The sequence below is a fragment of the Aquarana catesbeiana genome, linkage group LG03 (assembly GCF_042186555.1).
Source record: "Aquarana catesbeiana isolate 2022-GZ linkage group LG03, ASM4218655v1, whole genome shotgun sequence".
Lineage (NCBI taxonomy): Eukaryota > Metazoa > Chordata > Amphibia > Anura > Ranidae > Aquarana > Aquarana catesbeiana.
Window position 1 is genome coordinate 272,059,246 of NC_133326.1, and position 16,973 is coordinate 272,076,218.

At 44.8% G+C, this 16,973-nt stretch overlaps 1 protein-coding gene across 4 annotated transcripts in view; it reads left to right on the forward strand.

Moving 5' to 3' along the window:
• The first annotated feature begins 9,123 nt into the window (after nt 1–9,123).
• CPSF6 (cleavage and polyadenylation specific factor 6) overlaps nt 9,124–16,973 on the forward strand; it is a 45,169-nt gene continuing 37,319 nt past the window's right edge. For all 4 annotated transcript variants that reach the window (XM_073620071.1, XM_073620073.1, XM_073620072.1 and 1 more), the window contains exon 1: nt 9,124–9,301. In XM_073620071.1, the coding sequence (XP_073476172.1) occupies nt 9,239–9,301 (63 nt within the window). In that variant the 5' untranslated portion in view covers nt 9,124–9,238. The remainder of the gene's footprint in view (nt 9,302–16,973) is intronic.

The window sequence follows — 16,973 nt, forward strand, 5'->3', positions numbered from 1 at the left end:
TCCACTTATATCTTTTATACATGGACACTATTTTTTACATTATTTCACTGTGTTAGTTTGTAACAACTTGATTTTTTTGATGGTTTTGAACTGTGTGAACAGGCACTCAGAGAAGGCAGGGGAGCATTTGTGTACAGGACTAAGTTTCTGTAGAGACTGCTAGAGGAGAGAGCCCTATGTTTGTGCACATGGACTGGAAGAGGGGACAAGAACTGGTAGAGGAGATGGGAGTACCATGTGTGTGGGTGAACTGATAGGATGAGGAAACAGGGACTATCTTAACCTATAGGAACTAAAGGGGAAGATGGGGGACTTGAATATGGACTGACAAATAATGGAGTGCGTGTATAGGGACTGACCATCCTAGGAGTTAGGGGACTGTGTTAAGGGGCTAATAAGCAAAAGAGACAGGGACTGTATGAGGACAGATAGCTGAAGAATGATGGCCAGATAAGCTGGGCACTTTATGCACCTGCAGGGACTGATAGCAGGAAATGATGGGGGGCTAGCGAGGAGAGATATGGGACTGTGTGTGTCTGTGGGGACTGATGGTCATAAGAGGTCATGGACTGTGATTGGTTGATGGTCATAAGAGGTCATGGACTGATTGGTTGATGGTTAGAAGAGGTCATGGACTGTGATTGGTTGATGGTCAGAAGAAGTCATGGACTGTGTGGGTAAAAGAACTAGAGCTTGAAATGAGGAAAACCTTTAATAGAATCTTGAAAGAAAGATACCAATGGGGGAATAGAAACAGTAAATGTCTAGCATGGATGTTAAGGAAAAAAAAAAGAAATCAATAAACTTCATTGAGAAAATACAAAATAAAAAAGGGGAGATGATATATAACACAAAGAACATTGCAAAGGTCTTCCGAGATTTTTATAAGCGGCTGTATTCGGTCAATCAAAACCAGAAAGGACAACAGGAGGCATGTAAAAAAGAAAGAATTAAAAAATACATACAAAAAGCTAATATCCCCCGGTTATCAGAGGAATCAGCATTGGCGCTTGAAAGGCCCATAACAGTAGAGCAGATAAACCAGGTATTAACCACTTGAGCCCCGGACCATTATGCTGCCTAAGGACCAGAGGTCTTTTTCCAATTTGGCACTGCGTCGCTTTAACTGCTAATTGCGCGGTCATGCAATGCTGTACCTAAACAAAATTTGCGTCCTTTTCTTCCCACAAATAGAGCTTTCTTTTGATGGTATTTGATCACCTCTGCAGTTTTTATTTTTTGCGCTATAAACGGAAAAAGACCGAAAATTTTGAAAAAAAATGATATTTTCTACTTTTTGTTATAAAAAAAATCCAATAAACTAAATTTTAGTCATACATTTAGGCCAAAATGTATTCGGCCACATGTCTTTGGTAAAAAAAATGTCAATAAGCATATATTTATTGGTTTGCGCAAAAGTTATAGCGTCTACAAACTAGGGTACATTTTCTGTAATTTACACAGCTTTTAGTTTATGACTGCCTATGTCATTTCTTGAGGTGCTAAAATGGCAGGGCAGTACAAACCCCCCCCAAATGACCCCATTTTGGAAAGTAGACACCCCAAGGAAATTGCTGAGAGGCATGTTGAACCCATTGAATATTTATTTTTTTTGTCCCAAGTGATTGAATAATGACAAAAAAAAAAAAATATTTACAAAAAGTTGTCACTAAATGATATATTGCTCACACAGGCCATGGGCCTATGTGGAATTGCACCCCAAAATACATTCAGCTGCTTCTCCTGAGTATGGGGATACCACATGTGTGGGACTTTTTGGGAGCTTAGCCGCGTACGGGGCCCCGAAAACCAAGCACCGCCTTCAGGATTTCTAAGGGTGTAAATTTTTGATTTCACTCTTCACTGCCTATCACAGTTTCAGAGGCCATGGAATGCCCAGGTGGCACAAACCCCCCCCCCCCCAAATGACCCCATTTTGGAAAGTAGACACCCCAAGCTATTTGCTGAGAGGCATATTGAGTCCATGGAATATTTTATGTTTTGACACAAGTTGCGGGAAAGTGACATTTTTTTTTTTTTGCACAAAGTTGATATATTGCTCACACAGGGCATGGGCATATGTGGAATTGCACCCCAAAATACATTTAGCTGCTTCTCCTGAGTATGGGGATACCACATGTGTGGGACTTTTTGGGAGCCTAGCCGCGTATGGGGCCCCGAAAACCAAGCACCGCCTTCAGGATTTCCAAGGGTGAAAATTTTTGATTTCACTCTTCACTGCCTATCACAGTTTCGGAGGCCATGGAATGCCCAGGTGGCACAAACCCCCCCCCCAAATGACCCCATTTTGGAAAGTAGACACCCCAAGCTATTTGCTGAGAGGCATGGTGAGTATTTTGCAGCTCTCATTTGTTTTTGAAAATGAAGAAAGACAAGAAAAAACTTTTTTTTTTTTCTTTTTTCAATTTTCAAAACTTTGTGACAAAAAGTGAGGTCTGCAAAATACTCACTATACCTCTCAGCAAATAGCTTTGGGTGTCTACTTTCCAAAATGGGGTCATTTGGGGGGGTTTTGTGCCACCTGGGCTTTCCATGGCCTCCGAAACTGTGATAGGCAGTGAAGAGTGAAATCAAAAATTCACGCCCTTAGAAAGCCTGAAGGCGGTGCTTGGTTTTCGGGGTCCCGTACGCGGCTAGGCTCCCAAAAAGTCTCACACATGTGGTATCCCCGTACTCAGGAGAAGCAGCAGAATGTATTTTGGGGTGTAATTTCACATATTCCCATGGCATGTTTGAGCAATATATCATTTAGTGACAACTTTGTGCAAAAAAAAAAAAAAAAAAAAAAAAAAAAAGTGTCTCTTTCCCGCAACTTGTGTCGCAATATAAAATATTCCATGGACTCGACATGCCTCTCAGCAAATAGCTTGGGGTGTCTACTTTCCAAAATGGGGTCATTTGGGGGGGTTTTGAACTGTCCTGGCATTTTATGCACAACATTTAGAAGCTTATGTCAGACATCACCAACTCTTCTAACCACTTGAAGACAAAGCCCTTTCTGACACTCATTGTTTACATGAAAAAGTTATTTTTTTTTGCAAAAAAATTACTTTGAACCCCCAAACATTATATATTTTTTAAAGCAAATGCCCTACAGATTAAAATGGTGGATGTTTAATTTTTTTTTTTTCACACAGTATTTGCGCAGCGATTTTTCAGACGCATTTTTTGGGGAAAAAACACACTTTTTTAAATTTTAATGCACTAAAACACACTATATTGCCCAAATGTTTGATGAAATAAAAAAGATGATCTTAGGCCGAGTACATGGATACCAAACATGACATGCTTTAAAATTGCGCACAAACGTGCAGTGGCAACAAAATAAATGCATTTTTAAAAGCCTTTAAAAGCCTTTACAGGTTACCACTTTAGATTTACAGAGGAGGTCTACTGCAAAAATTACTGCCCTCGATCTGACCTTCACGGCGATACCTCACATGCATGGTGCAATTGCTGTTTACGTTTGACGACAGACCGCCGTTTGCGTTCGCCTTAGCGCGAGAGCAGGGGGCGACAGGGGTGCTTTTTTTTTTTTTTTTTTTCTTTATTATTTTTTTGCTTTTTTATCTTATTTTTAAACTGTTCCTTTCATTTTTTTTTTTTTTTAATCATTTTTATTGTTATCTCGGGGAATGCAAATATCCCCTATGATAGCAATAGGTAGTGACAGGTACTCTTTTTTGAAAAAATTGGGGTCTATTAGACCCTAGATCTCTCCTCTGCCCTCAAAGCATCTGATGACACCAAGATCGGTGTGATAAAATGCTTCCCCAATTTCCCAATGGCGCTATTTACATCCGGCGAAATCTAAGTCATAAAATGATCGTAGCTTCCGGTTTCTTAGGCCATAGAGATGTTTGGAGCCACTCTGGTCTCTGATCAGCTCTATGGTCAGCTGGCTGAATCACCGGCTGCATTCTCAGGTTCCCTGTTGAGACAGGAGAGCCAGAGAAAAACACGGAAGACGGTGTGGGGGGGGGGCAGGGTTGCCAACCGCCAGTAAATTTACTGACAGTTTGTAAAAATCAATGATTTTTTTAAAAAGCCAGTAAATATTAGGGGCTGATAATTTCATGCTGTGTTGACTTTTTAAGTGTAAATCAAGCAAATGACTTTGTTATAGGTATTGTCAGTGTTTCCATATCATGTTTATACTGTTCAAATATTCACTGTGTTAGTTTTCAATAGGAGTTCTGTAATTTCTCAAGTTGCCAGTAAAAAATGTGCTCCGCCAGTAAATATTCCAAGTTTTGTCAGTAAAAAATGCTGCGGGAGGTTGGCAGCCCTGGGGGGGGGCATTCCCTCCCACGGCTTGTAAAAGCAGTCTAGAGGCTAATTAGCCACTAGGATTGCTTTTACATGAAAGCCGACCGCTGGCTGAAAAGAATGATACCAAGATGATACCTAAACCTGCAGGCATCATTCTGGTATAACCATTCAAAGTCGTGAATGGCGTACCTGAAGACAAAAAATGGTTAACAATGGTTAACAATAAAGCACAGTAAACAGTAAAGTATAAATAATTACATACCTGAAAAACAAACATGATAAAACATAATAACAATAACAATAAAACATTGCAGAATAGAATACAGTAAAAAAAGAGCAGAACAATAGAGAGAGAGAATAGAGAGAGAGAACAATAAAACGACAACTATTTTTTTTAATTTTATATATATATATATATTTTTTTACACTTTTTTTTGTAACTAACTTTTATAACTGTAACCGGTTCCAGGTTCGGGTCTCTCAAAATGCGATGGCATCTTGGGAGACCCTGTGAAAGTGTGCCTAGTCTGTGCAATGCTGTACCCTACGCTAATAACTAGTGCATGGTAGCGTTCAAAACATTCACCAATGCAAAGACCAGGATTGTCAGGACAGGAGGGACAATAATAGCGGGTGTCACGCCTATATCCGCGCTTGCTGCAGACACGACATCTTTTTGGGGGGGTTCGTTGGGTAGGGGTACTCGGGAGGACATAAAAATGCCTCTCATGCAGCCGACTGCATTTGGTTGGGGATGTGAATGGGGGAAGTACGGGCGCTGCAGAAGCGGTGTGTTCCCAATTAGGATTGGCGAATGCAGCAGGAAGGGCACTATGGGCATGACGGGCCTGTGTTTGTCTTTTTGGTGGCAGCGGGACACTACTTGTGCTTGCCACCTCACCAGCTTGAACTGCACTTATGGGACTCGCCACGTCACCAAGTGTTACTGCAGCGCTGGTTTGACTACGACCGGGGTGTACTAGGCCGCTGGTGCTTGCCAGTTCAATAAAAAGCTTCCAAAAAAACTGGTAGCGATCGCAGGGATCAGGCCTGACTCTGCAAACGCTGCAGTTATGCGTTTAGTGTTTTGTAAGTGACAGTGATCGATCGATACTGCACTTGGGTGGGCTGGGCTGGGCCGGGCGGAGGGGCAAAACGCAGGTGCTAGCAGATATCTGGGCTGATCCCGCTAACACTGCGTTTTTGGGAACCCTAAACTGCTGGGGACGCTAGTATAGATCTGATCGGATCAGATATTGATCCGTTCAGATACTATACCACTAAAGGAGGCGTATGCTGCGTGCGTGGGTGTTAGCGGTACTGGCGCTAACCTGACGCTGCCTGGGGCCGGTGCTTGCTAGTTCACCAAAATGCTACCAAAAAAAACTGTTAGCGATCAGGCCTGACTCTGTGAACGCTGCAGTTATGCGTTTAGTGCCTTGTAAGTGACAGTGATCGATCGATACTGCACTTGGGTGGACTGGGCTGGGCTGGGCTGGGCCGGGCGGAGGGGCACAACGCAGGTGCTAGCAGGTATCTGGGCTGATCCCGCTAACACTGCGTTTTTGGGAACCCTAAACTGCTGGGGACGCTAGTATAGATCTGATCGGACCAGATATTGATCCGTTCAGATACTATACCACTAAGGGAGGTGTATGGTACGTGCGTGGGTGTCAGTGGTACTGGCGCTAATCTGACGCAGCCTGGAGCTGGTGCTTGCCAGCTCACCAAAATGCTACCAAAAAAACTGTTAGCGATCGCAGGGATCAGGCCTGACTCTGCGAACGCTGCAGTTATGCGTTTAGTGTTTTGTAAGTGACAGTGATCGATCGATACTGCACTTGGGTGGGCCGGGCGGAGGGACAAAACGCAGGTGCTAGCAGGTATCTGGGCTGATCCCACTAACACTGCGTTTTTGGGAACCCTAAACTGCTGGGGACGCTAGTATAGATCTGATCAGATCAGATATTGATCCGTTCAGATACTATACCACTAAGGGAGGCGTATGCTGCGTGCGTGGGTGTTAGCGGTACTGGCGCTAATCTGACGCTGCCTGGGGCGACGCATATCACCGCCGGGCGACCGGGGGGCTAAACCTTTATTCGGTAATAAACGGCGGGTGCCCTGACACTATAAAAAATAAACAAACTAACCAGCGTCACCCGTAACAGTTATACGGTGATCAGTGGTGAAAGGGTTAACTAGGGGGCAATCAAGGGGTTAAAACATTTATTAGATAGTATATGGGGGTCCCTGTCGCTATAAAACGCTGACGGCGAACCTAAATATTTACCTCACTAACTAGCGTCACCAGCGACACTAATACAGCGATCAGAAAAATGATCGCTTAGTGACACTGGTGACAGGGGGTGATCAAGGGGTTAAAACTTTATTAGGGGGGGTTAGGGGGGTATCCTAGACCTAAAGGGGGGTAATACTAACTGTCCCAACACTGTAACTGTCACAAACTGACACCAATACAGTAATCAGAAAAAAAAAAAAAAAAAACTGCTGGTGTCAGTTTGTGACGGGGGGGGGGGGGGGGGGGATCGGGGGGGGGATCGGGGTGTTTTGTGTGCCTGGCATGTTCTACTGTGTGTGTGTGTGTTGTGCACTCACTCACTTGTCTTCTCTCCTCGGGCCGGAACGGAAATTACCGAGCCGAGGAGAGATGACATCATTTCCTTTGCTGCTGTTTAGCATACAGCAGCAAAGGAATGTTCTCATTGGCCGGCGGCGATCGCGAGGGGGGGGGCCACGAACGGATGGCCTCCCCCTCATCTCCGATCGCCGTGGGAGAAAAGACGACCGCCTCGGGCACCGGGGGGGGTCCGATCGGACCCCCCACCCGCGGAAGGCAAATCACGTACATGTACGTGATTTTGCCTGTCCGTGCCACCTTGCCGACGTAAATCGGCGTGAGGCGGTCGTCAAGTGGTTAAAAGAGTCAAACATATAATAAAAAAGCTGCGCTAAACGAGATGAAAGTAAGTCCAAAAGGTTATGACCATCCAATGGAAGCACTTAAATTCTTGCAAACACCATGGTGTGCATACATAAACAAGGTGAAGTGCCCAACAACCGTAGCTGTAAATTAGGCTTACCAGACAGCAAGCATTAGAGGCGGATGGCTTTCAACCCAGCCAGGGCCTTTAAATTTTGCAGATGATCACATTAGGGATGATAATTTGGATGGTTGAAATCCCTCACTTATTCCGGCTAGGTATCCATTTCCTCAGTCAATTCCTAGATGTGATGGCTGCACTGGTTTCCTTTTTTAGGCTTCCTTTCCTTTATTTTCATCTGTTGATCCAGCCAATGATGACCTACACTTACCCGGCAAATCAGCAGCACCTCCTCTTTGCTAAAATTTTTAAATTAAAAAACGCGGCGTGACGTAAAAAATTGCAACACACCATTTTATTCTCTGGGGACCCTGCTTTCAAAAATGTTTGTAACCGGTTATATTTTGTGCATTTAAAATGCATCCAGCCCTTTTTAAAAACAATTTGCTGAGCTGGCCAGAACTAGTTTCTAAGATAGTCTATTCCACAATTTTACAGCTCTTACTGTGAAGAAGCCTTTGTGTATGTGAAGGTCAAATCTCTTGTATTCTGTTATGAATACAAGACCCGGGCTTTCAACCTGGAGAGACAGGAGCGGCTCTTTACGGGCGCTGTTTTTAGCGCTGCAGCGCCTGTAAAGCTCTTCAGTGTGAAAGGGGTCTAATGGATAGAGTGAGCCCTCTGTTCACAGTGACTGCAGCTTTAAAATCGTTCAACTTCATCTGGAGTCACATGATTTCAAAGCTGCAAGTCAGTGTGACTTCCGGTACAAATTGGAAGACATCTGTGCATGAAGATGCACAGATGTCTTCCAAGTCGCACCCAAAAATCGCCAAAAGTAGTGCAGGAACTACTTTTTTGAATCGGCGCGGGCACAGCAAAGTTGGCATTGCACTGATTTGAGCAGAGTGATCGCATAACAAGTGGCTCCAATGTGAACGGGGGTTTAGGGAGGGTTAGAAAGCACCAGATTTTTTGCCACCTGCTTCCCATTGGGGGGGGGATCCCTGATAGTGACTGTGTCCCCATTGGAAGATTCCCCTTCTATTCCTGTTCCGATAATCATTAAAAATGCTCCCTTTGGGTGATAATGGTCACCGAGACTAATGAGAGGGGGTAACCCTTCATGATAAGGGATCCAATCCCTATCCACGTTACCTAACGCTAAAAAGGTTTTGCCTTCAGTTATACGTTAACATACCTCCCAACTTTTTGAGATGGGAATGAGGGACACCTATCAGCAAAAGTTTGTAGGCATAGAACACATCCCCTACCACACACCCTTAAAGGAGAATTGTACACAAAAAACAAGATTGGTTAAACCCACAAGTGCTTTTTTTTACCACTACTATTCCTTTATATTGGATTTTGGAATTTACAAATGCAGCAATTTAGAAACTGGATGAAAGGTTTACACTGGGAAACACTTTTTGATATAAAATGCACTTTTTATCTATACAACTATATAGATCAAACCAAAATGAGGGACAAATAAGGAGGAATGAGGAACACTGCTCCAAATAAGGGACAGTCGCTTGAAATCAGGGACAGTTGGGAGCTATGCGTTAATTCCTAACTTGGTCCTGAATCTATTGTTTATTTTTTATTAGGCTGTGATTATATCAGTACTAGAAAACAAGAACACAGCATATAAAAATATTGCCAAAACCTAACTGCTGCAATATTATCAGGCTAACTGTACTTCTATGAATAAAGTTTTTCCCATTCAAACAAACCGCCCTCTGTGTGGCCTCTCCTTCCCCCTCCTATTGTGCACCGGAGGGCGGAAGTGACGTAAGCCTTCCCGCTTGGCTCTGCTTCCATCTCGGTCGCGAGCTCGCGACGTTCCCGAGTCTGGCTCGCACGGATACCAGAGGCGGATGATGGCGGACGGAGTGGATCATATAGACATTTACGCGGACGTGGGTGAAGAGTTCAACCAGGTATTGGTGTGCCTCGAGCAGGGTCTGGCGCAGGTTCCCGCCTCCATGGGCATAGTGGGCAGGACAGTAGGGGGGGAAATGTGCCGGGTTAGGGGTGCTTGTTGTAGCGAGGAGCGGCGGCCTCTGTATGGGGCTCATTGCCCTCTTTATTTGGGAGCGCATTGGCGGCTTAGCGTTGTGACTGGGAGAGCGGAGTGAGCCGGAGCTCGGCGCTTCCTTTGTGTAGGCCGCGCGTGGAACAGGCCGCAATCCTCGGGCCCCGCCCCCACCGCTCTACACATAAACAATAACAGCGGCCTCTACTATACGGGGGAGCCTCCCGGAACTGCCGATCTTCAATGACCATTGGGAACCTGTATGGAGACCTCTTTACTTCCTATGTACATTTTGTTATCAGTGCCTGTTACATTCAATCATTTATAAACACATTCTAAGTAAGGGCTGCTTCACACCACATGTAGTCCAGTGCACTTTTAGGCTGGATTCACATTATGCATTTTTAGTGCTTTCTGCATTTTGCAGATTTGTTCCAAAGGAAACCATGTTAAATGGACTAGTGCAAATATGCAAAAAAACACTAAAACTGCATAGGTGTGAATCCAGCCTTAGAGCTGATTCACACCACCAAAAAAAAAACACCCCAGATCCGTTCCTGCATGCACGTTTTTAATGCCTTTTTGATGCTTTTTTCCCCCACTGTACTGGGGTCTGGTGCTTTTTGATGCGTTTCAGTGCTTTCTGGTAAGTTTTTGATGCTTGAGCCCAGGTTCACGCTTGTGCGAACACCAGGGATGAGCTCCGGCATGTTCGCATGCTGCACGTGCACGCCAAGAACTCGGCACTGCACAGCGATAATCACAAGCAGTGAGACATTTCCTGATGTGCGGCTGCAGAGATCGGGAAATGTCTCACTGCTTGTGATTAGCGCAGCGCATTGTGGATTTCCTGGCGGGCTCGCACGCCGGAGCTCATCCTTAGCAAACACTGACGTCGTATATGATTCGCACTCACACTTCGGTGCCGATCGCATGCGATGTCTGTGCAATGCGAGTTAAGCCATACAGTTGTATGGCTGCAACACACATTGGATTCGCAGGAAAATAGTGCAGGGACTTTTTTTTTTTTTCACCCCTCGCACTAGAATCGGATCGCATGAGTGTTTGAGTTCGCACTGCGATCTGTGAACCGATCTGCGGGTGTCATTAACATTGTATTGACACCCGCAGAGGGCAGCGTGAACTGCCTGCCAGAGAGATGCGATGCGGGAACCGGCGCTGGAATTGCGCTGGTTCCTGCATCACATATATGTGAACCTAGGCTTCAATATCAGTTTGCCCCACATGCAGTCCAGTGCATTTTTTTTCTGCTTAAAAAAACGCATGAAAAGTAGGTTATATGGTTTTCAATGGCATAGTTCACACCAATGCTTGCATTTCCAGTGCGTTCCAGTTCCAGAAAAAAAATAAAACATGCTGCATTTGTCCTGCACTGGACTGTACTGAAATGCAGTAAAACGCTTAAAAAAATGCACTGGAACGCACCTGAACACACTGGAACACAGACGTCCTTATTTAAAGCGGAGTTCCACACAAAAATGGAACTTCTGCTTTTCAGAACCCCCCCCCCCCTCCGGTGTCACATTTTGACACCTTTCGGGGGGAGGGGGGGTGCAGATACCTGCATAATACAAGTATTTGCACCCACTTCCAGGCATAGTCTTTTTTTTTTTTTTTTTTTATGTATCTTAAATAGAAAACTATCTTGAGATAGAGTTTTACTCCAAAATAATTTTATTAAAAGAAATTTGATAAAAATTTAAAAAAAATCTAATTTTTATTTTTTTTTAAATCATTGACTTATATCCACCCTGGAAAAAATGCACTGGACTGCATCAAAAACATACTGGAACGCACCAATACATGTAAAAAATGCAGGATGCTCTACTTTTTTTTTTCTTTCTGGAACAGACTGCACTGGTGTGAACTATGCCATTGGAAACAATATATCCTACTTTCCATGCGTTTTTGATGCAGAAAAAAAAGCACTGGACTGCATGTGGTGTGAACTGGCCCTTATTCTGCATCAAAAACGCATGGACAGTGTTCAGCCCAGGCCAATTCTGGCACTCCTCTTCTATATGTAAAAATCAACTTTTTCTTTTTGCTGGAAAATTACTCAGAACATATACGTATATAATTTAGTTAGTAGAGACCCTAGAGAATAAAATGGTGGTCGTTGCAATTTCACACAGTATCTGCGCAGCTATTTTTCAAACGCAATTTTTGGGAAAAAAATACTTTAATGAATTTTTAATGCAAAAAAAAACACAGTATATAACCTAATTTTTCAGTAAGATATAAAAGATGTTACGGTGAGTAAACAGTTGCCCAACATGTCACGCTTTCAAATTGCGCACACTTGTGGAATGGCACCAAATTTTGGTAACTAGAATCTCTGTAGGCTGCGCATTTTTACAGGTTACATGTTTAGAGTTAGGGCTTGTTCACACTTGACTAAATTTCCTATTGCTTAACAAACGCTCCTATAGCAATAGTATGGGCATTAGACTCATGTTAATGATCTTTAGTATGGGCGTTAGACTGGCATTTTACAAGCGTTAATGACGAGTTAAAAGCACTCCTTAAATGCCCTATGGGCAGTTTTGAAGCGTTTGAGTGTTAAGGCGTGGTAAAACCACTCCCCAAATGCCTATTCCATTACAGTAAATTAACTCGTTTTAACACACCACAACTGCCTGCTACAGCATTCGCAAAGCATTACCATAGACTTGAATGGGAGGCGTTGAAAGGCTTCAAACGCTTCCTGACTCGACATGAGGGTTCAATTCTGAAACAATGCGGCACTAACTCTTCATGTTTTGATAGTGTGAACAGCACTGTGTGCTGTCTGTTGTATGTTGTGCATAGGCGTTTTGAGGTGTGTTTTTAACGCCTCTCAAATGCCTGCTTTTAATGCCAGTGTGAACTTAGCATTACAGAGGAGATCTAGTGCTAGAATTATTACTCGTGCTCAAACGTTTGTGGCGATACCTTGTGTGTGGTGCGAACGCTGTTTACATATGCGATTGCAACCTACATATGCGTTCGCTTCTGCAAGCGAGCATAAGGGGACAGGGGCGTTCTAAAAATTATTTAATTTTTTTTATTTTTACACTGTCCCTTTTTTTGGATCACTTTTAGGGTCAATGCACAGTTTTTTTGGTAGGAAAAAAATGCTAATAGAAAGCGTTTTTGGACAGGCATTTAAGAGCGTTTAGCGTTTTTTTTCTGCCAGAAGGCAAAAACAGAAACCAGAAGGGTTTTTTTTTTTTCCTACCTGTAAACGCAGAGCTTAAAATATGCCTCTAAATGCCCTAATGTGCATGAACACATAGGATAACATTGAGCTGCTTCTACAGGCAAAACACTAAACTCCTCTAGAAGCAGGGTTTTTTTTTTTAAGCCAGTGTGCATGGACCCTTATTCTTATTACAAGAAATGTAAACATCCCTTGTAGTAGGAATAAGGCATGACAGGTCCTCTTAATGGAGACATCTGGGGTCAATAAGACCCCAAATATCTCCTTTGCCCTGGAAAGCATGGGATAAAAAAAAAAAACACTGCTTCCTGCTTTCCAGGGGAAAAAAAAAAACTGTCAGTGTTTACATCTGCCAGAGATGAAAGTGAAGTTGTGACGTTGCTTCCGGCCTCCTAGGGTCATAGAGATGGCTGGGGACCATCCAGTCAATGGCCAGTTCTATGGTATCCAATCTCTGGCCTCCAGACTGCACAGAAGAGCCCGCCGGGGGGGGCAGCCCTCAAAAGCCATTCAGCCGCTATATAGCCATCTGAGCTGGTGCGGGAAGACGAACTTGCCGAAATGCACCTTGAACTCAGAGATTGTGGTGTGAACCAGCCCTAAGGCTTAGTTCATATCTACACAGTTTCCCAATGGCCATGTTTGCTCGGCATAGCAGCCCATTCCATTGAATGGGCTGCTGTAGCGCCAGAAAAGGTCCCAGCACCTTTTCAGAAGAGATGGTGTGATATCCAGTGCATTGGGGTCCCTTTAGGATTAATGGTACCCCCACATATCCCCTAAGAAGCAGCGTGTTTTCCTCTGCGATTGCACATCTTCCCGTACCAGCTCAGTTGTGAACCTAGCCTGATAAAAGTGGGATCTCCTAGGAAAACACAACTAGCCCTGTATGAGGGTTGAGATGATTTGTGAGCCCTTAGGAATTATCTAAACCGATGCATAAATGGCTTCTATAACATGAACACAATTTTAAAGTATATCTAAAGCAAAAACTTTTTTCTCGAATCGTCTTCCAGGGCAGCATCTGAGAGATAGGCTCCTCCTCCCTGAAACAGGAAACACATTAGTCCACCATTATAAATTTCAGTCTTACCTGCGTGCCTCAGTTGTTTGTGTTTCCTCTGGACCCACAGGAGCTGCAAAAGAAACGTTTGTTATTTTACTTCAGTCTCTGTGCTAGTTGCAGGAGACTCCCTGCCAGCATCCCATCCAGTCCAGCGGGCCTTGAGAGGGCGAGCAGGGGCAGCATATTTGAGCAGTATTGCTCTGCCTGCAATCATCCCCCCAAGCTGCAATAATGCACTGATATTTCCCCCATGCCGCTGCTCAAGGGACCTGCTGCAGTTTTTTCACCAGGGAACTCCATGTGCAAACTCTGGCAACATACTCCCAGACATGAAGAGCATACAGTGGTGTGGGTGCATGGATGCCTTACCCCCTGATTACAGCCGCTGCCGCGCTGGACCGGTAGGTGCCTCACGGCTTATTTTTTGTTCCTCTCCTACCCCCGTGATGTCCGCACCCGCCGCCCACTTGATTGCCTGTTTTTTTGCCGCGATCGGCGTCCTCTACACACCGCAAAACAAGCCTCTCCTCATGGAGGCTTGGTGGGGTGTACCAAGATGGCGCCGGAGACACTTCCGGGTTAGCGGCCATTTTCCTGGAGCCTGCTTCTAGGGATACAGAATGGGCTACGGTTACATCACTTCCGGGGGCGGGAATTTAAAAAAAAAAAAAGAAAAAAAAAAGATTTTTAATAATAGCAAATATATCAATATACATGCATACTGCAGCAGAGTCCCCCTCCCTATTGGGCCCAGAAGGGAGGATACCAATTGCAGCGGCATGTGCAGGTATATCCACCAACCTGCACGGGGTCAGCTGGGGGCGGGGCCGGAGCTTAAGCAGGAAGCGGTTAAAAAGGCCCCTCTAAGCAGAGGATCCTGGTGGCTGACCATGTCTGACGCTTCTCCACCCTGCCCTGCAGATCCTGCAAGCCAGGACAGCTCCAAGGTAAGCCAGAATACTCAAGAGTCACCTCTGTCTTAACCTTACTGTAAAACTGCCTACTTACAGGCAGCCTTTACCCGCCTACCTCATGGGGACCTTTTTTGTGCTTGATTTCAGGCAAAGACCCCTGAGGAAAGGGAAGTGGAAAGCAACAAAACATGTGCTTCGTGCAGCCACCGGTTTTCCCCAGAAGGAAAAAAAAAACCCTATATCAAAAATGTATAGACAAAATGGTGGCCAAAGAATGGCAAGGGTATCTGAAAGATCTGCTCAGCTCTTTCAAGAAAGAAATACAGAGCACCATGGCGCCTCTACGCTCAGCTATTAAAAAGTTAGAAGCGCCATCAAGCGTCAGTCAGACCAATACCCCGTCTACAACCGGATATGCGTTCCTTCAGGAGATGCGGTTTCAGAGGGCAACTTTTATTTCTATCAGGGGATACGAATAGCCTTCTAAAAGCCATAGTGGACACGCTAGGTATTAAAGAACATAAATCCACAGAACTCACAATACATGACGAGATGTATAAAGAGCTACAACCCAGAAAGCCTAGTACATTCTCTGTACACCAAACTCATAAAGATATCTTTAAAAAAAAGAGTGGGAAGACCCAGAGAAGAAACTCTTCATGCCAGCCACAGTCAAACGCAGACGCGTTTGCAGAGACGGACACCAAAACCTGGGCTAAATGCCCCAAAGTGGATGCTCTCTGGCAAAAGTCACAAATAAATCTGACTTGGCCTTTGACGACGTGGGTACCTTAAGTGACCCCATGGAAATCCGGCAATAGCTTCCACCTGCACAGCCCGAACTTTATCAATCTGGCTAACCCAGCTTCAAGAACTTCTGGAGAGTGACACACCTAGGGAGGGCAGCACAGTGGTGTAGTGGGTAGCACTCACCTAGCAGTAAAAAGGGTCGCTGGTTCATATCCCAACCACGACACTACCTGCCTGGAGTTGGCATGTTTTCCCTGTGCTGCGTGGGTTTCCTCCAGGTACTCCGGTTTCCTCCCACACTCCAAAGACATGACATCCTTCCGCGGGAGACATTTATGGCGACAATAGACCTATAGGATGCCTACCTACATGTCCCCATAAAGGAGGGTCATCCAAAAATTCCTAAGGTTCACAGTACAAGGGCCAGAAACTACGCCGCACCCTCAATACACAGCTCTCCTTTTCGGCATCTCCTCTGCACCAAAAATCTTCTCAAAGATAATGGCAGAAGCGTTAAAAGGTCTAAGACAACTAGGTATTGGCATAATACCATATTTAGACGATTTACTGTTCTTTGCGGACTCAGCAGAGGCCCTAGAAAGCAACCTGTGCACAAGTATGTCCTATCTGCAAAACCGGGGATGGATAATAAATGCAGAAAAGTCACAGATGACCCCAAGCCAGTGAGTGGTATATTTGGGCTATATACACTGGACTCCAGACTAACGAAAACCTTCCTAATGGAAGAAAAGAACGAAAAAAATCACACAGATGGTCCTTATTAGGAAGGTTACTAACGCCATAACATTCAGACAAGGTATGACCGTACTAGGACTGATGACGTCTTCTATTCCAGCTATCACCTGGGCACAGATTCACATGAGACCTACAGAACTACATTCTGTCCCAGTGGGATGGCAGCCACTCATCCCTAGACAGGTCCTTTCCTGTTCCAACCACAGTCAAACTAACACTACAATGGTGGCTCAATCTACTTCGATACATCGAAAGATGCAAATGGGCCCAATCCAAGCCAATCGGGATCACCACCGATGCCAGTGCCCTAAGCTGGGTGGGCACACTTGGAGGGCCTCTGCTCACAGGGAAAATTGACCTCCAAATGGTCCCAAGCCTCCTCAAGCATGAGAGAGCTAAAAGCGGTGGGGGAAGCATTAAAAGTGTTCAAACCAGCAATACAGGGGAGAAACGTAATGTTACAATCGGACAACGTCACGACTGTGGTATACCTAAACAGGCAAGGTGGGACAAAGTCCCGAAGCTTGATGAAGCTTATGGAGAAAATCCTACTATGGGCAGAATCAAACAAAGTCAGTATCAGGTATCTATCTGAAAGGAACAGACAATACGCTGGCAAACTTCCTGAGCTGGAAGACCATAAAACAGACGGAGTGGTCTCTGAACCAAGCGACCTTCGCACAAGTCACTCAAAAGTGGGGAGTACCCGAGGTAGATCTATACGCCTCCAAAGCGATTGCAAAATCACCAACATTCTTCTCTCTGGACCCCATAGATGGCAACAGCGGCGTAGACGCCTTCAACCAGAGCTGGGTATGGCAACTATGCTATGCATTCCCTCCAACTGCCATAATACCAAGGGTGATTC